The sequence below is a fragment of the Neomonachus schauinslandi genome, chromosome 1, assembly GCF_002201575.2.
Source record: "Neomonachus schauinslandi chromosome 1, ASM220157v2, whole genome shotgun sequence".
Lineage (NCBI taxonomy): Eukaryota > Metazoa > Chordata > Mammalia > Carnivora > Phocidae > Neomonachus > Neomonachus schauinslandi.
This window is the reverse complement of record NC_058403.1, coordinates 71044285-71069933: the sequence shown is the minus strand read 5'-3', so window position 1 is coordinate 71069933 and position 25649 is coordinate 71044285. Positions and strand designations below refer to the sequence as shown.

General features: G+C 36.6%; 1 protein-coding gene and 1 pseudogene across 2 annotated transcripts in view; both read right to left on the bottom strand.

The window, feature by feature from the left end:
- ACAP2 (ArfGAP with coiled-coil, ankyrin repeat and PH domains 2) overlaps positions 1-25649 on the bottom strand; it is a 129257-nt gene that overhangs the window by 74985 nt on the left and 28623 nt on the right. For both annotated transcript variants that reach the window (XM_021692323.2, XM_044919883.1), the window contains exons 2-4: positions 22548-22605; positions 12108-12227; positions 11278-11331 (exon numbers count right to left, since the gene is read on the bottom strand). In XM_021692323.2, coding sequence (XP_021547998.1) covers positions 11278-11331; positions 12108-12227; positions 22548-22605 — 232 coding nt within the window. The remainder of the gene's footprint in view (positions 1-11277; positions 11332-12107; positions 12228-22547; positions 22606-25649) is intronic.
- On the bottom strand, positions 5673-5798 carry LOC123326877 (annotated as a pseudogene).

Genomic DNA, 25649 nt, shown 5'->3' with positions numbered 1-25649 from the left:
CTAGGGATGAAATACTCAAAATGCTTGAAGAAAAATTTAAAACAAAAAAGATTATATTATGGAGACATTCTAATGTTGCATACTGATAGTGCTGTCATAATGACAGCAAGATGTAAATTTGTGCTAAAAATTCATTTGGAAAATTCTGAAGATCTAGTAACACATTATTTCACAAAGGATCTCTCATAAAGTAAAAGTTTGAATGTAGACCTAAATTCCAAATTAAATGTTATCAAAAAATGTATGAATCTAAACAAAGTATTCAAAACCTTTGGTTCATCCATTTTTAGCTTTTAGGTAAAGAAAGGATATGAGACTATCACTCTCTGCTGTTTCAAACAAAATGTACTGGCTGTCAAAAGGAAGAACTGTGCCTAAGTTTGTAAGTTGAAAGTAGAATTCAAAAGTTTAGGAGGAATAAATCTCAACTTACAGGTGTGGTTAATGCTAGTTATTGACATTAAAATATGGCTTAAGCAGCATTCTGCAATCTGATGAACTTATTTCAAGCAATCCTTAATATTTCTGACAATTAACATACACTAACAAACTGTGTGGATTCAGAGTGTTGGAAAGGAGAGGCTGAGAATGAATCACTAAGGAGTCAATGCTATAATCTACATCCACAAAGAGAATTATTAAAAGTTAATTAAGGGTTAAAGGAAGAAAAAAAAGTAGGTAGACCAACTTCTGTGTATACCTGCAAAAAAGGTTCATCATTACTTTATTCAAAATCTATTCAGTTTATCCAGGAAAATTTAAGCATCACACATGTCAATGAAAGAAAAAAAAAGAGAGCACTTCAACTTAATGAATGATTGCTCCTTTAAAGCACAACTTAAAGAGACAGAATTACTTAAATTCTAATTACATGGGATAAAGAAGGTCCTATCAATCAGGAAGAAAGGGCAATAAATCAACTCCTGTCAATCAGGAGCAAAGGGCAATAAACACTCACCTGCCTTTCACCAATATGTCTACTTATGCAGGCAACATTCTCATCAATGACAATGACCAAGAATTTGAAAAATCAGCTCTCTCTCAAATAAATAAATAAAATCTTTAAAATATATATCTATATATTAAATATTTAGAAGTGTTATACATTCAATATGTAATATGTTCCCTAATACTATGTGTTTTATTTTAACATAATTCTATTAAAAAGAAAATTTTTTTAAAAGATTTTGTTTAGGGGCGCCTGGGTGGCTCAGTCGTTAAGCGTCTGCCTTCGGCTCAGGTCATGATCCCAAGGTCCTGGGATCGAGCCCCGCGTCGGGCTCCCTGCTCTGCGGGAAGCCTGCTTCTCCCTCTCCCACTCTCCCTGCTTGTGTTCCTGCTCTCGCCATCTCTCTGTCAAATAAATAAATAAAATCTTTGAGGGCGCCTGGGTGGCTCAGTCGTTAAGCGTCTGCCTTCGGCTCAGGTCATGATCCCAAGGTCCTGGGATCGAGCCCCGCGTCGGGCTCCCTGCTCCGCGGGAAGCCTGCTTCTCCCTCTCCCACTCTCCCTGCTTGTGTTCCTGCTCTCGCCATCTCTCTCTCTGTCAAATAAATAAATAAAATCTTTGAGGGCGCCTGGGTGGCTCAGTCGTTAAGCGTCTGCCTTCGGCTCAGGTCATGATCCCAGGGTCCTGGGATCAAGTCCCGCATCGGGCTCCCTGCTCAGCGGGAAGCCTGCTTCTCCCTCTCCCACTCCCCCTGCTTGTGTTCCTGCTCTCGCTGTCTCTGTGTCAAATAAATAAAATCTTTAATAAATAAATAAATAAATAAATAAATAAATAAAATCTTTTTTTAAAAAATAAATAAATAAATAAAATCTTTGAAAAAAATAAAAAATAAAAGATTTTGTTTATTTGACACAGAGAGACACAGCGAGAGAGGGAACACAAGCCGGGGGAGCGGGAGAGGGAGAAGCAGGCTTCCCGCTGAGGAGGGAGGCCGATGCAGGGCTGGATCCCAGAACCCCGGGATCATGACCTGAGCCGAAGGCAGGTGCCTAATGACTGAGCCACCCAGGTGCCCCTAAAAAGTTTTTATTTATTAAATATTTATTAATTACTTTAACATAATTCCATTTTTAAAATCTAAACGTTTTTCACCAACACCCGATAGGACATGACACTTTCATAAAACCATCTACTGAGTGAATGAGTAGACAGCTACAATACGGAAACTCAAACTTACAAAAAAACAAAGCAAAAAGGGTTACACATTTTATAGAATTTATGCATCAATTCAACCTTAAAGCTTAATTCAGCGAAGATAATAATCAAATAAATATTCCAAGTTCCTTACACAAACAGCAAGTTAGAATCCAAGAGAGTCATCAGTGAAGTTATAGAAATCTCTGTGTTCCAGAAAAACAAGTCAGTATTCAAGCCAACTCCAATACGTAGTAGAATGTAGCACACATGAGCTGCTCTGGAAGAGTCATGAGTTGGCATCTTTTTTTTTTTTTTTAAGATTTTATTTATTTATTTGAGAGAGAGAATGAGAGAGAGCGCGCACAAGAGGGGGGAGCGGGAAAGGGAGAAGCAGGCTTCCCGCTGAGTGGGGAGCCCGATGTGGGACTTGATCCCGGGAATCCAGGATCATGACCTGAGCCGAAGGCAGTCGCTTAACCAACTGAGCCACCCAGGCGCCCATGAGTTGGCATCTTATAAAGACATGAGTTAAAGAGCAACCCTAGGAAATTCTCATACTGTAAGGAATACAGAACAGTAATATCCATTTTTACAGAAGAAATAAACCACAAAAGAATCCAAATAATTTTTTTAAATGACCAGAGACAATCTAATCCCAATCTATGTTTAATCTTCCTTGGCTAAAAACCCAAATGGCTCTATTATTTCAAACATTTATTTAAACCCATAAAGTTATTCATAAATGACATTTGTCGAATAACCAGCTTTTTATCCTGACACAAATTGATACCCCAAAACCTAAGTGTTACAAAGTCTGCTATAGACTGAGCAGATTCCAGTGTTTACACATTTTAGAAAGCAGTTTGTCCTATAAAGTAGTTATATCCTATAAAGCCTCCTTCACCCTATAATGCTATGTAATTAAAATTCATTATAGAGAATGCTACTAAAATAAAGCATTTTATGCAGCTAGGCTTTTCCCACATTTTAACAAATGGCTCTGAGATCATAATTAAATCTTATAATAAATAATGCTTTGTAACCTTAGAATGTTTATAACTAAAAGTCATCTAGTAAAGCCCATTCATTTTACAGAGGAGGAGCATAAAGCTCAGAAAAATTAAATGACCTCCCCAGGATAAGAATTATGCAAGTACTAGGAATATATTTTGGTAAACGAGATGTGTCATCCCTGTGTATATTCTAGTCAAAGTGAAATATGCAGTATTATGATGGAGGAAGGATCTTTGCCTCATATATAAGAACTCTGAATCAAGTACACACAAGTCACTCCTCCTAGGAAAAATTGAAAGTACTTGTTAACAAGAAACGAAAAGGCCAGGTAAAGCAGACAGCATAGCAACTATAAAAGGAAAAGTTACTAAAATAAACCAAGGTCTTAGAATTTCATACTTGTATCTATTAGTAAGAAAGTTTCTGAGATGCTATAAAAAATATGCAAATAAAATTAGAAAGGCACTGGACATCTGAGTGTAGTTTCAAAGAGTTTTCTATTTATACATATGTAGTACATATACAAACACACACAAGCTCAACAACCTACAGCCTTAAGACCTCTGAGCAGACAGGCCGACAAAGAGTAATCTCCTGTTGGTCTGCAAATTATTTTTTTTAAGATTTTATTTATTGGGGCGCCTGGGTGGCTCGGTCAGTTAAGCATCTGCCTTCAGCTGGGGTCACGATCCCAGGGTCCTGGGATCGAGCTCCACACTGGGCTCCCTGCTCGGTGGGAGGCCTGCTTCTCCCTCTCCCGCTCCCCCTGCTTGTGTTCCCTCTCTCGCTGTCAAATAAACAAAATCTTTAAAAAAAAAAAAGATTTTATTTATTTATTTATTTGAGAGAGAGAGAGAGAGCACAAGCAGGGGGAGGGGCAGAGGGAGAGGGAGAAGCAGACTCCCCACTCAGCAGGGAACCCAACGCAGAGCTTGATCTCAACCAGGACCCTGAGATCAGGACCTGAGCTGAAGGCAGACACTTAACCAGCTACCCAGGTGCCCCATTTTGCAACTTATTTTTAAAGCAACATAAATTTTACAGTCAAAACAGAGATCCTGAAGTTTTTCAAGTGCCAGAAACAATAAAAGAAAATTTTTAAACATTGCTTTAAATTATCTACCTAGTGTGTGCTGTCACGGATTTAAAAGATTTTTATTCATTTAATGACTATAAAAAAAAAAACACTTAAGAGGTTTTTTTTGTTTTGTTTTGTTTTTTAAAGATTTTATTTATTTATTTGAGACAGAGAGAATGAGAGAGACAGAGAGCACATGAGAGGGGGAAGGGTCAGAGGGAGAAGCAGGCTCCCCGCCGAGCAGGGAGCCCGATGCGGGACTCGATCCTGGGACTCCAGGATCATGACCTGAGCCGAAGGCAGTCGCTTAACCAACTGAGCCACCCAGGCGCCCAACACTTAAGAGTTTTAATAACTTCATAACGCCGGTCTCCTTAACTCTGCCATGAGTAACTACTTTCTACCAAGAATCTTCTAGGTGGTAGTAGCAGAGATTAATACAACAAAGTGCCTGCAATCATGGAACTTAGAACAGACAATAAATTAAGTACATATATACATTTAAGAACCAGACCCACATATCTGTACATCATCTGTGTGTGTGTGCATGGCGCACTCACATGTGTGTGTGGGTGTGTGTATGTGTATAAAAAGCAGAGTAAAATGACATAAAGTGACCATAGGGTGGTCAAGGAAGGTTTCTCTGAGAGGTTGTAACCTAAATAAAGTGAAGGAGATCCATAGGAAGAGAAGGAATATTTTAAGGAAAACAGCCATACATAGATATGAAGGAAGAATATTCTGCACAGAATAGATAGCAAGTGCAAAAGCCCTAAGATGAGAACTACTTTGGTATGTTAAAGAAAAACAGAGTCCAAGTAGCTACAGCCAAGTAGAGAGTAGAGATGAGATCAGGGAGTTATCAGAGGGTTTGGTAGACCATGGTTATAACGGATTTTACTCTGAGTGTGATGGGAAGCTAGAACAGTAGAATGCTGTTAACTAATTTATATTTTTACAGTTCTTCCTGACCAGGTGCCTGGGTGGCTCAGTCAGTTAAGCATCCGACCCTTTTTTCTGGGGGGGGTGGATCTCTGGCCTTTTATTATTTTTATTATGTTATGTTAGTCACCATACAGTATACATCATTAGTTTTTGATGTACTGTCCCATGATTATTTGCGTATAACACCCAATGCTCATTACAACACATGTCCTCCTTAATACCCATCACCAGGCCATCCCATCCCCCTACTCTCCTCCCCTCTGAAACCCTCAGATTGTTTCCTGGAGTCCAGAGTCTCTCATGGTTCATCTCCCCCTCTGATTTCCCCCCCCTTCAGTTTTCCCTTACTTCCCCTAATGGCCTCCATGCTATTCCTTCTGTTCCACATGTGAGTGGAACCATATGATAATTCTTCCTCTGCTTGACTTATTTCACTTAGCATAATCCCCTCCAGATCCATCCATGTCAATGCAAATGGTGGGTATTCATCCTTTGTGATGGCTGAGTAATATTCCATTGTATATATGAACCTCGTCTTTGGGAAAAGTTTTCAATTAGCAATAATCGCGCCTCGGAAAAACCTCATTGGCTACAATACTGCCACTGCGCAAAGCTAAGAATCCGACTCTTGATTTTGGCTGAGGTCATGATCTCAGGGTCATGAGATCAAGCCCCACATCAGGCTCCATGCTGAATGTGGAGCCTGCTTACTTTCCCTCTCCCTCTGTACCCCATCCCACTCACTGGCACGCTCTCTCTCTCAAAAATTAAATCAAAATTAAGTTCTTCCTGGCTTCTGTATACAGAACTCATTGTAGAAGGGCAAGAAAAGAAGCAGAAACACAAGTTGGGAGGCCATGATATAATCCTAAACAAGAGGTGGTAGTAGTTTAGATGTGGAGGTGACAGAGAAACTACTATGAGATGGATTTGGGGTATATTTTGCTAATATATTGGATATGGAGAATATGGAAAAAAGAAAAGTCATATAAGAAGTTTTAAGTATTATTATTAAAGCCAAGATTGGAAAATGGCTATCCCCCCCACCTTGCCATGACCCTCCCACCTACCTCCAGATTCATCCTGTTATATCCATAAGGTGAAAACTAGATTTCTCTGGAAAAGACTCAGAAATGCTCATGCCCACCAAAAATATTTTCAAATTATAGCCTTTATGGTTGCTGTGCTGGTTAATTATTGGTTTTCACCACTACATCACCCTTCCATGGGCTCCTCCTCTATATTGCCAGGTACTAGAAATCTGCAAAACATATTTCCTAGGCCTCCTTGCATACAAAGAGGTTAGATTCTGCCAATGGAAGCCAATGTTAGATTAAGAGGCAAGACATAGAGGAAGCCACTGTTTTTTCCTGCTTCTGTTCTGACACAGATATCAGTAAGCAACTGTGAGCCACACCAACTTTGAGCAGCACTGGCGACCAATCTGGGCAGTTTCAAGGGGACTACAGGCTCCTTGACTCTTGAGGCAGCCACAAGAAGGCAAGCTCCTGGCTTCCCGGCCAGGTAACAATGGCCGTATTCTCAAAAGTGCAGTACTTAGGGGCTCTGGGAAACACCACTTTCCCTTTTGTTTCTCCAGCCCCAGGGGCAATAGCTACTTCCCACATTTACTAATCTCTAGGTGGCATCACCTTAACTTTTTTTTTATTCCTCCAGACCTTCTAACATTTTTGTAACCAATTCACTGTATTAAAGTCTTTCTATCAGAAATATCCTAAGTGGTTTGTTTTCCTGAATGTATGCCAACTGATAAAACTGATATGAAGAAAGGAATATCACTCTCCAGAGTCTACTTTCACATACTGCGTTCCTCATAACACCCTTACATATAGGCATGGCAAATTCTATTATTCCTTTATATGAAACAATAAACTGAAAAATGAAAGTGATTATTAAAATACTTTGAAGTAAGATTTCTTGAGAAGAAAGCTTCCAATACACATTTAAACAATTTATTTACCATGTGTTTATCTTAACCATAACTTTTCACATATAAAACTTTAACAAAGAGCAAGGTATTCTTATGTAAAGCAATAATATAAGATTTACACTGATTTTTTTTTAAAGATTTTATTTATTTATTTGAGAGAGAGAGAGAGCATGATCAGGGGGATGGGCAGGAGAGGGAGAAGCAGACTCAGCGTGGGGCTGAGCATCCCAGGATGCTGAGATCTGACCTGAGCTGAAGGCAGATGCTTAACCAACTGAGCCACGCAGGCACCCCAAGACTTACACTGATTTAAAGAAAATAACAGAAACAAGACTATTACAAAAGATATCAGGGAGAAAACATTTAACCTGTTATGTTAATTTCAAATCAATAGCTTTTATCCCCCCCAAATTAATTCTCACTATATTACATTTTTTTAAGAAGTTTAAATACAAGCAATCACCTGATTTAAAAAGAAATCAAACAGGGCGCCTGGGTGGCTCAGTTGGTTAAGCGACTGCCTTCGGCTCAGGTCATGATCCTGGAGTCCCGGGATTGAGTCCCGCATCGGGCTCCCTGCTCGGCAGGGAGCCTGCTTCTGCCTCTGACCCTCCCCCCTCTCATGTGCTCTCTCTCTCTCATTCTCTCTGTCTCAAATAAATAAATAAAATCTTAAAAAAAAAAAAAAAAAAAGAAATCAAACATACTATATTCTGGCATCTAAATCCGCCAGAAGGCAAAAAGAGAATAAGAGGTCATCAAAAAAACAAATTGGTCAAAATATCAGAGCTAAAACCGTAAAGCTCTTAGAAGAAAATGAAGGAATAAATCTTCATGATCTGGGATTTGGTGACGGATTTTTGGATATGACCCCAAAAGCAGAAGCAACAGAAGAAAAAATAAATTGAATATCATCAAAATTAACTTTTGTGCATCAAAGAACATTGTCAAGAAAGTGAAAAGACAACTTACAGAATGGGACAAAATATTTATATATCACTTATCTGATAAGAGTTTAATATCCAAAATATACAAAGAATTCAATTTTTAAAATTCCAATTTAAAAATGGTCAAAGGAGTTGAATGGGCAACAATGGTAATGATGACAGAAGATATACAATATCATGTGCCAATAAACACATGAAAACATGCTCAACTGCATTAAGCATTAGAGAAATGCAAATCCAAACCACAGTGACACTACTTCACACCTCCTAGGATAGCTATGATAAAAAAATGGAAAATAATAAATGTTGACAAGGATGTGAAAAACTGGAACATTCATATGTTGCTGGTGGGAATGTAAAATGGTACAGGTTCTGTGAAAAACAGTTTAGTGGTTCCTCAAGAAGGAAGTAGTATAGAAGTACCATATGAACCAGTGGTTTCACACCTGGATATACACTCAAAAGAACTGAAATCAGGAACTGAAGCAGATACTTGTACATGCTAATTTTTGTACAGATAAAATTTGAAGTACAATTAAAATAAATATTATCAGATAACTTTATCCTTAATTTATTGACCAAAAAAGAAAATCAAATATACTAAGAACCAAAAATTAGCAGAATTTAAAGAATATAAGTGCTGATATTCTTGTTATAAACAGCTGCTAATAAATTTTGAAACACCAAATAATTATATGACAGTCATATTTTAAGCTTTTAAAAATATTAAAAGCATATAACACAAAAATTAACTCAAAATAGATTAAAGACTTGAATGGAAGACCAGAACTCAAAACTCCTAGAAGAAAACACAGGCAGTAAGCTCCTTGACATGTCTTGGCAATGATTTTTTTGGATTTGACACCAAAACAAAGGTAACAAAAGCAAAAATAAACAAGTGGGACTACATCAAACTAAAAAGTTTCTGCACTACAAAGGAAACCAACAACAAAGTGAAAAAGCAACTTACCGGATGGCAGAAAATATCTGCAAATCATATATCTGATAAGGGGTTAATATTAAAATTTAAAAAACCTCATACAACTCAATAGCAGAGGGTCTGAATAGATTGTTTCCAAAGAAAACATGCAGATGGTTGATACACGAAAAGATGTTCTACATCACTAATCATCAGGGAAATGTAAATCAAAATGCAATGAGACACCACCTCATCCCTGTTAGAATGACTATTATCAAAAGGACAAGGAAAAACAAAACAAAACAAAACAGGGCGCCTGGGTGGCTCAGTCATTAAGTGTCTGCCTTCGGCTCAGGTGGTGATCCCAGGGTCCTGGGATTGAGCCCCATATTGGGCTCCCTGCTCAGCGGGGAGTCTGCTTCTCCCTCTCCCTCTGTTGCTCCCCCTGCTTGTGCTCTCTCTCTCTATCAAATAAATAAATACAATCTTTAAAAAAAAAACAAAAAACAATAAAAAGACAAGAAATAACAAACGTTGATGAGATTACAGAGAAAAGGGAACCCTTGTGCACTATTGGTGGCAATGCAAATTGGTACAGCCACTATGAAAACAGTATGGAAGTTCCTCAAAGAAATAAAATTAGAACTACCATATGATCCAGCAATTCCACTTCTGGGTATTATGGGAAGAAAGTGAAAACACTAACTTGAAAAGATATCTGCACTCCCATGTTCATAGCAGCATTATTTACAATAGCCAAGACATGGAAACAACCTAAATGTCCATCACTGGATGAATGGATAAAGAAGATATAGATATATAGATATAGATATAGATATAGATATAGATATAGATATAGATATATATACAGATACACATACAATGCAATAATACTCGGCCATAAAAATTAATGAACTCCTGCCATTTGCAACAAAATGGATGGACCTTACAGGCATTATGCTAAGTGAAATAAGCCAGAGAGATAAAGATAAATACTGTATGATTGCACTCAGACGTAAAATTTTTAAAACAACAACAACAAAAAAACAAGCTTAAGGATATGGAGAACAGACGGGTCTGGTGGCTGCCTGAGGCAGGGGTGGGGGTGATGGGGGTCAAAAGGTGTAAATTTCTAGTTATAAAGTGACTATGCTGTGGGAACATACCGTACAGCATGATGACTATAGTTAATAATACCGTACTACAGGGGTGCCTGGGTGGCTTAGTCAGTTAAGCAGCCGACTCTTGATTTCAGCTCAGGTCATGATCTCACGTCTGGCTCTGAGCTCAGTGCTGAGTCTGCCTATGCCTCTCCCTCTGCTCCTCCCCCACCCTCAAATAAATAAATAAATAAATAAAATCTTCTAAAAAATAATAATAATACCGTACTGCATATTTGAAAGTAGGTAGGAGAGTGGGTCTTGAAAGTTCTCATCACAAGAAAAAAAATTTGTAACTATATGTGGTGATACATGTTAAGTGAAATTTACTGTGGTAATCATTTTGCAATATAGGCAAATACAGAATCGTTACATGGAATCACTGTACACATGAAACTAATATGTCAATTATACCTCAATAAAAATTGTTTTTAAAAGAAGTATATAACTTACAAGCTACAACATTTTCAGTAAACTTTTACAGAATTTATAAAGGAATTTCCTGACATTCTAAAAGTAGTATATATCCCTCATTCTTGAAGGATAAAAGCCCTTAAATCTTTTGTTTTCTTATTCTGACTTTAGGTTTTATTGCATTGGTTATAATCATAAAAATAAATGTTCTTAGCAAAGGAAAACAGAATAAAACAGCATCTTTTGCCCTCATGAATAACTAGAATAAAAGTCTTCAAATCTTAAATGCACATATAAATAGCTCAAGGAATACAGCAGTCTTTAATCCTGGCAACTGATTAGACAAAGGGGATATATTTGTGTATCTTAAAAGAAGTAACTAAATTTAGAATAATGGCTTTTACTTCTTCATTCTTAAAATAATTCCTTAAAAACTCACAAAGGCACAACTTAAAAAAATAACTTTTATGGGTATATACTTCATTGATATTAAGTTCACTATATTAGAATGAGAAATAAAATGTCTCTCTCTCTCTCTCATACACACACACACTCACATACACACATTTTAGATCCACCAACTAAAAAGTTGGCAAATCAAAATTACTGAATTACAACTTAAGTAATTTTATAAAATACCACCATTCCAGGAAAGTACTAAATATTTACATGGTCATACTAATACCTACTTACTGACACTTACTGTGTGAAAATTTATCATTTCTTGAAGACTGTCAGAAAACTTGGTCAAACTTGTCTATGAGAAAGAAACCGAAAGAAAAACCAAGTCATTTAAGAGCCACGAAAATAGGTCACAAAAATGTTACTTCTGCATTTCTGACAGAAACATCTAGTTACACTGTAAACAGTAACATTTACTTCCAAGGATGATTTCATGGCATTGCGTCAGGGGCATGCTCTGCAAAGAGGACCAGTATACATGTGGTAGGATAGTCAAAGAATTAGTACTGTCATATCAATAGGAGTAGGCTAACAAATAATAATGACACATACAAACCTAAAGGTAAAATAGAGTGTATCAAGACTGTGCCCATTTAGACATCCATGAACCAAATCATCATCAAAGCACACCCATTACCTAACCAGGTATTATTCCTCATGGAAGAAATATCGTAATACCACATAGTACAGCAAGTGGTCTAAGTTAACCCAGCACAGCTAGCTGACAAGAATTTTCCTAAGCAACCCCACACATAGAGTTAGATACTATTCTTAAGATTTAAATGCTCTCTGCTTGCCCTGTAAGCTCCTACTAGCAAGCATAGTCCTCCTCTCCCTACTCAGGTCCTCGTGTAGATGATTCAGCTCACCTCGCAGAAGTAAACTTCTATTCACAATGCAAATCAACCATCAACTTCTAACTAAGAAAACAAGATTATACAACACCAGTAGGTGATAGCTTTTCTACTCCTAATTTTAAGGACCACTATAACTACTAATATGGTAAATGGATGCATAGTTCTTTAATATTTTGTTGAATTTATCATATTAACTAATTTTAATAATACTAACCTCAACTACAGCATCATTACTAGAATACTGTGCCAGGTCTCGAATTCCATTCATGAACTGTTTATTTGCAACACAAAAGGCCTTTCCGGTATCAATCATCACAATACAAAGTTTCACAAGCTGAAAAAGAAAAACATTACATCAGGTGGAAAATAATTTTACCAATAGCTAACATGAGTTAGCCTAGTTAAAATAAATTATGGTTCATCAATAAAGCCAAAATGGACTAACTGAAATTATTCTTTTTAACTCTGACTTACAAAGTAAATTCATAGGAGAGTTGACCCTTTAGGACCCACAGGCTGTATGGTAACAACAACAAATAATTTTATCAAATCAAATTCAATCCCATAACTCCATAAAAATTTATTAAGCACCTCTTAGAAGGAAGAACAGGAAGTTCAGGTAGAACAACCAGTATGCTAAAAAAATACTAAAAAAAAAAAAAAACCCAAAACCTGTGGTATGTTGGAGGAAAGAGGAGTAAACTGGTATGTTGGGTTAGTCATGTGAGGCATTTCAGTGTCAATCTATGAACACAAACATATGAATTGATTAATCAACCATATTTCGCCAATGCCTACAATTTTAGGCATTGTGCTAGTCTTTTTTTTTTTTTTTAAAGATTTTATTTATTTATTTGAGAGAGAGAGAATGAGAGAGAGAGAACACCTGAGAGGGGATAGGGTCAGAGGACGAAGCAGACTCCCCGCCGAGCAGGAAGCCCGATGCGGGACTCGATCCCGGGACTCCAGGATCATGACCTGAGCTGAAGGCAGTCGCTTAACCAACTGAGCCACCCAGGCGCCCGGCATTGTGCTAGTCTTAAAATCTAGACTTTGTTTCATCTTTTTTCTCTATAATTCTTTTCCTCCCCCCCTTTCTTTTTTCTGTTCCTTATTTTTCTCCTTTCATTCAAACACAGAACATTTTCTTTAAAAAATTAAATCTTGGGTGAATACAGGTATTTTAAAAAAGCGGATAAAGGAAGGATGCTGAGAGGGTAATGGTGGGGGCACCAAGAAGAGGGTAAAGAGCAAAAAAAAAGAACTTTAGAAAACATCTAAAGGATCTCAGGAGTATAATTTAAAACTGTTACCCTAGGGCCTAGAAGAACAGAAATGAAAAACATAATGTCAGCTCTCAGAAGCTAATTCTAACCAGTAGACAAGCAGATAAATTCTGTACAGCACAAACACAACTGCTATGCATGACAAAACCACACATGATCGAACAAAAGAAGAACATCTAACCAGGACTATGGGCCTCAGGGAAGGATTCCTGGTAAAGAACACTTAAGAAAAGCCCTGAAGACCAACAAAAATTAGCCAATCAAACAAGAGTAATGGGAAGATACTACTCTAGGAAGAGCATGTACTAAGTAAGGCCCAGAACCTACCTGGGCAGGGCAAACCAGAGGCACTAAGTAGCTTAGTGCCGTGTGAAAATGTGGGGCATTAAAGGTGTGATGTTGAAAATGTATGCAAGGGCCAGATCAGGACAAGCCTTTGTGTGCAATGCTAAGATGTTCACATTTTGAATGAAAGGAAACAGGAAACAAGTGAAGACACTAATTGGTGAGTTCACCAGAGTTCCATCTTAGAATGATGACCTAAAAGGAGCAAAAGTAAAGACAGGGAAATAGAAAGAATAAAGATAAGGGGATTAGACCAAATACTATGACAGGCTGAATTAAGGCAGTAAGCAGGGAGAGAAATGGAGAGACAAATTCAAGAATTACAGTCAAGTACCCTTATGTAGTTCAGTTATGTAGACTGTGTCCCACCGAGGGAAAAAAATAGGAGCTGAAATGCAGCCTGAGCTCTGCTTGCCATGGACTGTATCTGCTAATTCACACAAAGACACATTAAACTGGCCAGCAAAAGACTTGTTTTCACTGTGTTAGGCCTGTGAGGTGGCCCTGAACTAGATGGGCCTGTGATATAAGCCAAGTGGAAAGCTGATCAAACACGTGAAAACAGATGTTTCAAACTCAAAAAAGAGGCCTGTGCTGTAGATACAGAGAGAGGAGTCATCAGCATATATATAGTTATCAGTGCTGCAGTGCTACAACCTAGACAGAAAGCAGGGGACAGAGCATGCAGAGTGAAAAACTCACAGAGGAAACGAAAGAGGAAGAGGAAAAGTAGGAGGAAAAGCAAGAGAATAATTTCACCAAAGTAAAAAAAGAACAAAGTATCAAAACATGGATGATGAACAGCTTGAAAATCCATAAAGTCAAATTTTAAAAAGACTTTAAAAATGTCTATTGAGCTTGGTGACAAAGTCACCAGCATCCTTGGCAAGAATAATTGTAGGAGAAACTGACTGGGGGGCTGTTAGCCAGATTACAGTGAGTTATGAACTGTAGATGAAGGAAGACATGATGATAGATCAATATTTCCCAATATATATTCTACAGAATATCCTACAGGAACATCCTATACCAAAATAAGGATCCTGTGACAAAATAAATCTGGCCAACTCTGGATTTAAAGAGATAAATGGATTTCTTTTTTTTTTTTTTTAAAGATTTTATTTATTTATTTGACAGAGAGATAGAGAGAGAGCACAAGTAGGCAGAGAGGCAGGCAGAGGGAGAGGGAGAAGCAGACTCTCCACTGAGCAGGGAGCCCGACGTGGGGCTCGATCCCAGGACCCTGGGATCATGACCTGAGCCGAAAGCAGCTGCCTAACCAACTGAGCCACCCAGGCGCCCTAAATGGATTTCTTTATTGCTGAACTTTAAAGAGCTTTCGATATACTCATGGGTGTTGTGAATCCTAGAAGAGTATAATATGCAGCATTTCTCAAAAATATTTAGCGTGGAATTCTCTTCAGAGGAAGCATGCTCATAGAAACAACATTCCAAAAAACTCACTACAAGAAATGCTGGCAGAGATCAGTCTTTTAAACAGTTTGAAAATTACAAATAAATAGAAAATTACAAAAAATAATGTCTTAAAAACCAGAAAAACTAATTCTAAAATTCATATGGAGTAACCAACACGCAAGAAGAGGGAAAATAACTGAAAATGAGCAATGTGATGGGAACATTAGCCTTATATATTATTAAAATGTATTATACAGGGGCGCCTGGGTGGCTCAGTCATTAAGCGTCTGCTTTCGGCTCAGGTCATGATCTCAGGGTCCTGGGATCGAGCCCCGCATCGGGCTCCCTGCTCGGCAGGAGGCCTGCTTCTCCCTCTCCACTCCCCCTGATTGTGTTCCCTCTCTCGCTGTGTCTCTCTCTGTCAAATAAATAAAAATCTTTAAAAAAAAAAAAAAAAATAAAATGTATTATACAAGTATAGTAATTACAATTCTGGTAATGGACATGAACAGACAAACGTTTTCACTGGAACAGAATACAGAGTCAAGAAACCGATACAGGGGCGCCTGGGTGGCTCAGTTGGTTAAGCGGCTGCCTTAGGCTCAGGTCAGGATCCCAGGGTCCTGGGATCGAGCCCCGCGTCGGGCTCCCTGCTCAGCGGGGAGCTTGCTTCTCCTTCTCCCTCTGCCTGCTACTTGGCCTACTTGTGCTCTCTATCTCTCTGTCAAATAAATAAAAACCTTAAAAAATAAAAATTTAAAAAAAAAAGAAAGCAATACAAATATGCAGTACTTGATTAAAGTAACCTTCCAGCCAGTAGGGGGAAAAGTGATCCAATAAATGACATAGGGACATTAGCATCTAATGGGGAAAAAAGAAAAAAAGAAACTAAGTTGAATTCCAAACACTCCAATTAATTTCAGATGGAATAAAGATTTAAACATGAAATATTAAATCAGAAAACTAAAACAGGAGGTAATATTTTTTATAATCTCAAAGTAAGAAAAATCTTTTTGAGAAAGTTGCAAAACTCAAAAGTCATAGAAGAAACAAATCAACTCAACTACAAAAAAAATAAAAATTTCAAGGCGTGTGGGTGGCTCAGTTGGTTAGGTGTCCAACTCTTGATATCAGCTCAGGTCTTGATCTCAGGGTCAGGAGTTCAAGCCCCGCATTTGGCTCTACCCTGGGCATGGAGTCTATTTAAAAATAAATAAATAAGGGCGCCTGGGTGGCTCAGTTGGTTAAGCGACTGCCTTCGGCTCAGGTCATGATCCTGGAGTCCCGGGATCGAGTCCCGCATCGGGCTCCCTGCTCGGCAGGGAGCCTGCTTCTGCCTCTGACCCTCCCCCCTCTCATGTGCTCTCTCTCTCTCATTCTCTCTGTCTCAAATAAATAAATAAAATCTTTAAAAAAAAAATAAATAAATAAATAAATAAATAAAACATTTTTATTAGGAAAAAAAAACAATAAACTTAGTCAAAAGACAACAATATGGGAAAACAATATTAGCAACAAATCATAAGGGACTAATTTCCCTGCTATAAGAAGAGGATACAAATCATTTCTGAAAATCAAACCAGCCACTAGAAAAATAATGGCCAACAGATTATGTACAGATAATACCCAATAAAGAAAATTCAAATACATACTATGCCCATGAAAAAAAATTCAATCTCACTCATAGTAAAAGAGTATTTTACTCTTTTACAAAGAGTAAATTACTGGGTTTTTTTTTTACATAATAGCAAAGATTATAAAGTTTATTAACTTGCTATTTTAGAGAGGGTAGATATGGGGAAACAGGTACTCTTATACTTTTATGGGAGGGGGGATGTAAACTGGTACAATTTCTATGTAAGGCAACTTAGCAAGAGCTATCAAAATTTTAAACACATACCCTCTACCCTAGCAATTCCACTTTTAGAGAAGTATTATAAAGTTATATTTTCACATAAACCACATGACACACATGTGAAGTCATACACTGCAGCCACAGTAAAATACAGGTAGCAATCTAAGCGTCCATCAGTAGGCAACTGGATAAATTATGATATATCCATACAATGAAATACAATTCAGCCATTAAAAAGAATGAGGCAGCTCAATGATTAATAACAGAAACCAAAATCCAAGATGTATTTTTTCAAAAGGCAAAATGTAGAACAATGTTAATATTTTTGTTGTAGTGGGAGAGAAGAAGACAAATATTTATAATCTTTTATATGCCTAGAAAATTTCTGGAAGGACACAAGTGTTCTCCTTTAGGAAAGAGATGAGAGGATGACCAATTTTTCATTGGGTACGCACTTTTGTATCTTTGAAATCCTTATCACATAGGAGGTATTATTCAACAAATAAAATAATTTTAAAATAATTAAATTAAAAGGTTCCATGATAACTGAAGGAGAGAGGTTGGTAATATAACATCATCATGGTTAAAAACATAGGGTTGTGGGCTCAGTCAGTTTAGGTTCAAATCCTGCTGCTCTACTTAACCATCTAAATGATCCTGAGTGACCTTAACCTCAGTAACCTTAAGTTTCTTCTGTCTGAAATGATCACAATGGTACCAAACCATACAAGATTACTATAAAAGAGTTAAGATAATGCACATAAAGATCTTAGCACAAACCATTACTGGCACACGGTAATTACTAAAGATTTATATTTCCTTGTCAGAGGTTTCTTGTTTGCTTTTGGTTTTCTTATTTTGTTTTTGTTCCAGGGAAACTTGAACACTTTCTACTTAAAATGAAGAGGTGGTAGAGAAAGAAAAGGAGAAAGATGGCTAAAGCAAAGTCCTGAGAAGTTAAGAGTTTGGAATTACATAGGAAAAGGGATACTTTTATCACTCAAATGGGAGGAAAAGTGGAAAAAGAGAAGGACATATTCTAAATTTCTAGATTAGGAGCAAGAAATAAAAGTGTTCCCACCAAAAGGAAGACAGAGTCAAAGTCATCTATTAAGAAAGAAGAACAAAATGATAAATCATGAGAAAACAGAAGTATAACAGCTGTTAAAGATAACAAGATAACCTGAATAAGTCTTGGAAAATTTGTTTTACATCAAGAATTCCAGGAATGTGTAACTCCACCAGTTGATTTCACCAAACAATTGTGTAACTTCTCCTACAGGGCTTTACAGCCGAGATATGACACAGAGAATACAGATGATTAGACTAATATAGTGAGAATTCTACGGAGTAGGTGTTATGAAAGGGAAATGAAGGCATCCAGAAGAAAAATATGATGGAATAAAATTAAGAGTAGACTAAAAGGGTTCATAGCAGTATCATTCATACTAGCCAAAAAGTGGAAATAATGCAAATGTCCATCAAGTGATGAAGGGATAAATAAAATGTGGTATATCTATACAAAGGCATATTACTCAGCCATAAAAAGGAAATACTGGAACATGTTACAACATGTACTGATGAACTTAAAAACATCATGCTAAGTGAAAGAAGCTAGTCACAAAAGGAAAAATTATGATTCCATTTATACGAAATGTTCAAAATAGGCAAATTAGTGGTTGCCAGAGGATGTAGGGAGAGGAGAATTGGAAGTGACTGCCAACAGGTACAGGATTTCTCTTTAAGGTAATGGAAATGCACTGGAATTAGATAGCGGTGAGGGTTGCACAATAATGTGAATACACTGGAAACACTGAACTGTACATTTTAAAATGATGAATTTTATGTCAGGTGAATTTTATCTCCAAAAATTACCCCCCCCAAAAAAAATGTACTGAAAGGGGAGTTTAAAGTGTCTAAAATATCAGAAGTTTATAGACTGAAAGACTAGAGGGCTAGCTAGCTAAGCTTGAAGAACAGAAGTAGGAGTGAAATGAGAACTGGAAAGACTAGAGTCTCAGGTAAGAAAGTAAGAGATCAGCATTCCAGATTTCCGAGATGAGAACTTTGAATGGTAAGGCATAGCTATGACCATGAAAACAGGTATCAGAATTAGAATAGAGGTCACTATCATAGGAGTTGGAGAGATATTGGAACTGTCATATAGCTGAGCCACACATACACTGCAGCTATGCAGGAGGAAGGACTGACCTGGTGATAGAAACTATGCCAGCTAGCAAAATCCTTAGTAGCTGACACTGATGACAGGTATAACTGAATAATATAAGCCTACGAAGAGGGAAGATTCTTACCCAAGAGTATATGTCAAGTTAGTCAAAATTATCAAGCTAGTAGCCCCAAATCATTCAAAAGTTCTTTGGTACTAAGTGATACGTATGTCATAGGCGCTTTTCCAGGTGATGAGGATATAAACAATTTATCCGCTAACCGTCCTTAAGTAAATAACAACCTCTCTAAGTCTCATTTTTCTCATGGGCAAATTGGGTATAATACCAACTTTGCAACATTGTTGTGACAGTTGGGAGATATTATAAGTAAAACTTAGCAATTGATACATGGTGTGCATCAAATGAGGGTTTTCTTTTTTCTTCAGACTATCTTCAAGGAGCTAATGATTTGCTGAAGAGACACCATCATTACCATTTATTTAGAACTTAACATGTGCTAAGAACCATGCTAAGCACGAACATATACTAAAACACCTTATTCTCATAATAACCCTACGAGATAGAAACTCTAATTTTGCTTTTCGGAGATGAAGAAACTGAGGCATGGGAAGGTTGAGGAACTTGCCCAATGCCAAATAGCTTAGTAAGTGGTAGAACCAGATTCAAATGCAGGTGGCCTTACTCCAGGCTTTGTGTTCTTAACTATTAGACCATGCTACAACCCAAAGACTACAATAATATTATAATAATTTAAATGGAAGTGTGTGCAACAAAGAATGCAATACAAGAAAAAGAACCTAAGTTTGGTAGTACTTGAGCTGTGATTTAAAGAGGATCTGCTCACCAGAGAGGGAACAAACATTCCAGTGAGAAGACGCACCAGATACAGAAATTACATCTAGACGGCCACCATGATGCTCTACGGTGCTGTCAATGCCAGAATGCCTGGCAGAACGGACAAATCATTGGACCCAGCAGAACAATGCCACTCATAAAGCATTATTCTCCGCAATGAGTGTAACTATTGGTAACATATTGTAAGCAAAATAAATAAAAGCTAAGTCATCAAGCTAGTTTAACCTGTTGGTGGCATGATTTTACAATGATATTACAGCTGGAATTTGCCTTGCACAAAGTTATGAAATCACTAAACTAATCTTGGGCAACCCCTCCCCTCCACTAGTCCTTCAGTGCCTCCACCTTTAATAACAACCATTTCTTCCTCCTCTCTGGTTCTCCTCTCTGTGCTAACTCCTCAAAATTCTAAAGTGAAATGATAGATACTAACTTAAGAATTTGGGAGAGGTACATTTTATAAGAAATCAAGATCTTAAACTAGAGAAATATAAAAGTAACTATAGACCTTCTATTCGGGTGGAAGATAATATTTTTTTAAATGCTAAAATTTCCATGATGGCCTTATTAGCCTTTGGGTAATAAATACTCTAGAAAGGGCTTAGAGATCTTAGTACTGATTGCCAATATTTCAATAATTTGTTTTAAACTTGAATCTCTTCGTTTTAAGATTCTACCAGTCTCCCAACTTCAACCAAATTTGACACAAAGGGGGGTGGGAGTGGGGGGAGGAGCTGCTCACAAAAGCAAAATCAGTAACAAAAATGCTGTTAGTGGATTCTATCGGTTTAGATACTTCAAATTTTGAGGATCCCCCCAATGAACACACAAAATGTTTCACATGATTTACATGCAGTTCTACCCAAAAAGAATAGATATCCTGATTAGACTACTCTATGATTCTTTAAAAAGCCTTGTCTTTCAGGGGTGTCTTTCAGGTGGCTCAGTCAGTTAAGCATTTGCCTCCGGCTCAGGTCATGATCCCAAGGTCCTGGGATCAAGCCCTGTGTCAGCTCCTTACTCAGCGGGGAGCCGAGCCTGCTTCTCCATCTCTCCCCTGCTCATGCTCTATGTCTCGCTCTCTCAAATAAAATCTAAAAAAAAAAAAAAAAAAGCCTTGTCCTTCTACACACTCTCTCATAAATCTACCAGAAAAATCAAGACTATATTTCTGTTGCCTACCTTATGGTTAAAAACTTTATTTCAGAGTGTTTAAAATAAATGTAATACCTCTGGGTAAAATAATAATAACAACAATAATAATCCTATATGTGATTTTAAAGAGAAATATTTGAAAATATTTTTGAAAATATCCTTACCAAAAATTATAACACTAATTTTAAAAAAACACTTGCCAAGAAGCTTCTCAGTGTTCCTCAAAAAATTTCCAAGTGGCAAAGTACCCCCCCCAATATGGATCCAGAAGTACAGTGGTGCACAAAAAGAGCACTGAACTAAGAATAAAAATGTGAGTCCTGACCCTGGTTCTGCCTCTTCTACCTCTGACTTGAAGCAAGTCCCCTTCACTTTCTGGGCTTTGGTATCCTCATCTATAAAATGGGAATAATAGCACTTGTCTTATCTACCTCACAGAATTATTGTAAAAATCAAAGAACATACTATATATCAAAGTGTTCAAAAAACTATAGAGTACAACACAAAAATAACTAATTACTATTTTCTAAAATTTTGGTTTTACATTCATAATTAATACTACTAATTTATACTATACCATTTACATTATATACATACATATATTTCATGATTTCAAAACATTTGAAAACCTTCAGTTTAATTATTTTATATCTTTCTATTCAAAGTGCAGTCCGTGGAACAAGAGCATTGGTGTCACCTGGAATCTAGGTGATTAGAAACACAGAATCTCAGGAACCCCAGACTTACTGAATCAGGATCTGTATTTTTACAAGATCCCCAGGTGATTCCTATGCACAGTACAGTTTGAGAAGCACTGCTTTACATAGCAATACCATTTACAATAATAATTAAACAAGTAGGAAGTTATTTTCAGAAAAGGTATTTCAGGTATGTGCATCTGATTTATCTCCATAAATTTTAAGAAAGATATTTCACTAAACAGTTACTGGTTACTTGAAACCAGAAGCCATGTCTTACTCATTCTCACATTTCTTCCTGCTTTATAGCAATATTTCTTGGGTAGAGAAAAAAAAAAAGATGATCAATAATTAATACAGAAGATAGGAATCAATGAACATTTACCCTCAAATAGAATATGACCACTTAATATCAATTATTAAATATATACTAAGCATTTCTGGCATTAGTTTTAAAAAATGGAATCAGTATTTTAAATTTTATTTATATTTAATGTGTCCACACCCACATTTACAAACAAGAATGGTCAGGTTATGTATGAAAACCACTAAGCATCAAAAAGATACATGCAGTCTTTTTGATGGAGAAGAAGAAAACAAAATTCCAACAATATAAAGGATATCTAGTTAGCTTTGAAGTCAGATGCTGTTCAAATTCCTGCTCTGGCCCTTAGATTTTCAACAAGCTATTTTATGTCTGTAGCCTCAATTTACTCATGTGTAAAATTGGGATAATAACATTTATCCTCATAGAGATAAAAAAAAGTAACATGAACCACTTAGTATTAAAGGCCCAAATCACTGTTAATGGAAAATAAGAATTAATGTTTTAAAAAATTTTAAAGTAAAATTCACCTTATCGAGTTTTAGTTCCAATTCTGCCACATCTCCTTCTACTTCTTCCAAAGCAGCCCTAGAAAAATCATATATAAAATAAGTTATCATGTGTTTATTATTTTTTTTTTAAGTTCCCCCCACCTGCCACCAGTCCCTCCCCACATCCACCCTCCGGCCTCCTCCCTCCCCCGCTAAGTTATCAGATGTGTTTAAATGTTACTTTACTCTTGGAAAATAACTCTAAATGAAAAAAGATATGAATGCTTAAAAATTACACTTCACATTAAGTAATAATTACCTTAGGATGAAGTATAAGTACTTCATAAACATGCAATGTAACAGATAATACAATTATTATTTAAGGTAATGAGAGAACACATTAGGCTGACTGATTCAAAGCATTCATGTTATTCAAATTAATAACACTAATAAGAAGTACTTAGCATGGTTTTTTTTTTTTTTAACGAGGAAAAATTTTAAAAGTTGAGCCTTAACAAAACTTGGATTTCTATTCAATAGAACACATCTAATCAAATAACAGAGCACCTTGGCAACCAAAAAGGAAAGGCTTTTACTTTTATAAATAGTTCAGAAAAATGTCAGCCTTGTTTAATGAACCATTTTCTTTCTCATGTATTTTTAAGAAATCACTATATACTCTTAATTGTCAGGAGAATTATAAAATTATAATACTTATTAGTACTTGATATCACACTACAGGCAACATTCCAAAATTGGAAATTTGGAACAAAACAGCAGCAACTAAAACTTTTTAAGGATAATAAGATTTTACACTTAAGAGTTAAGATGTAACAAAACACAATTCATCTACTTTAAGTCGTCTATCCCATTTTCAGGTACCTACTTGATAAACTAGCAACTTCCCAGTAGTTATTTCATGAATTAACCAAATTTGTTTCAAATGGACAACAGTGGGGGACTAACCACCCAGAAAGTTATTTTGAAACCTGAGTGAGAAATTCTCAATTAGATAACAGAACTAAGAAAAAGATAGCTAAAATATAAACTCTATTCCCAGAACTACCCACTTAACCTCTATGTAATAATGTCCAAATAATCATTTTTATCAGCTTGTAATTCTACTTTTCTATCTGGTAACAATTACTGAAAAAAGTTTTTAATCTCCAAAATAAGAAAATTATACAACTATAAATTATTCAGCAAAGAGATGCCTATTCCATAAAACAAGATACTCTAGCATACAGTTCAAAGTTCAAGAAAACAAGAGGTGCTATACTTCCAAAGCATAGAAACAGAAATGTTTCTCCCCTAACTAAAAGTATCATTTTCTTCCGCAGTGTTTTTCAAATTACATTTGTTCCCTTAGCCTAGGAAACATTTTTCCTTCACATTAATCTTAACTCCCCTTCACCTGCCTATATATGCTACTTATCATTTAAATTGACAAGGCAGGAAACAACGAATGTTGGAGAGGTTGTGGAGAAAGGGGAACCTCTTACACTGTTGGTGGGAATGCAAGTTGGTACAGCCACTTTGGAAAACAGTGTGGAGGTTCCTCAAAAAATTAAAAATAGAGCTACCCTATGACCCAGCAATTGCACTCCTGGGTATTTACGCCAAAGATACAGATGTAGTGAAAAGGGGCACATGCACCCCAATGTTCATAGCAGTAATGTCCACAATAGCCAAACTGTGGAAGGAGCCGAAATGCCCTTCAATAGACAAATGGATAAAGAAGATGCGGTTCATATATACAATGGAATATTACTCAGCCATCAGAAAGGATGAATACCCATCATTTGCATCGACATGGATGGAACTGCAGGGGATTATGCTAAGTGAAATAAGTCAATCAGAGAAAGACAACCATCATATGGTTTCACTTATATGTGGAACATAAGGAATAGCATGAAGGACACTAAGAGAAGGAAGGGAAAAATGAAGGGAGGGGAATCAAAGGGGGAGACGAACCATAAGAGACTATGTTCTCCGGGAAACAATCTGAGGGTTTCAGAGGGGAGGGGGTGGGGGGATGGGTTAGCCCAGTGATGGGCATTAAGGAGGGCATGGATTGCAATGAGCACTGGGTGTTATATGCAAACAATGAATTGTGGAACACTACATCAAAAAAATAAATAAAATAAAAATTTTAAGTAATGGTTAAAAAATAAAAATAAAAAATAAAACTTAATTCATAAAAGAAAACAAATATATCTGCATAAGGATATTCACTCTCTGTAACAGGTTGAAAACCTACATGTCCAAAAATAGGAAATTATGTAAATAAATGAGGGTACATCCATCCCCATCTTTGAGGCAGCAAGTTTTCAAATGTGATTTATCTACATCTACTGGGATAGAAACATACATGTGATAGGCTATTACATGTGGGGGGAAAAAGCAAGTTACAAAATTATATATAGTATGAACCCAATTGTGTGGAGGAAAAAAAAACCTGTTGGTAAATGCACAGGGAAAAATCTGGAAGCATATTTACCAGTCTATTACCTATAACTTTGAAAAATGAGGATTGGAGAACAAAAAGTGTAAATAAGGATTTACACTGTTTACTAGTTACACTTCTGGATTGTTTAGTATTTGCAAGAACTATGAATTTTTAAATAATTTTAAAGCCAATAAAGGGGGAAAAGAAAGAAATTCAGACATCATCTTCCCAGGAGGCAGGGTCTTCTGGGAACCTCTTCCTCCACCCACTCCAGCTTAATTACACGTCCGTCCTGTGCCCTCACAATACCTCATGCATGCCTCTATCACTGTCCACTTCTCTCACTTATCTGAGCTCCCCATAGCAATACAGACACTCAAAATGTTTGTTGGGTCAAGAAAGAAACCCCACAATTATTTATTCTGTCAGAAATATTCTTCATTTACTTGTAACATTTATTTAACCTAGCTTTACTCAATCTTCAATTTCTTTCAAGCATATTAGTTGAAATGACCAGCTTAAGATTTGATTTAATCATTGATTTCTAGTAAACATACAATTTGATAGAAACTTTATGTATATTCCTCAATCTTATTTCATTATGCAATTCTACTAATTTACTTTTGTAAAACAACATTTTTTTATAAAGATTTTATTTTTTTAAGTAATCTCTACACCCACTGTGGGGCTCA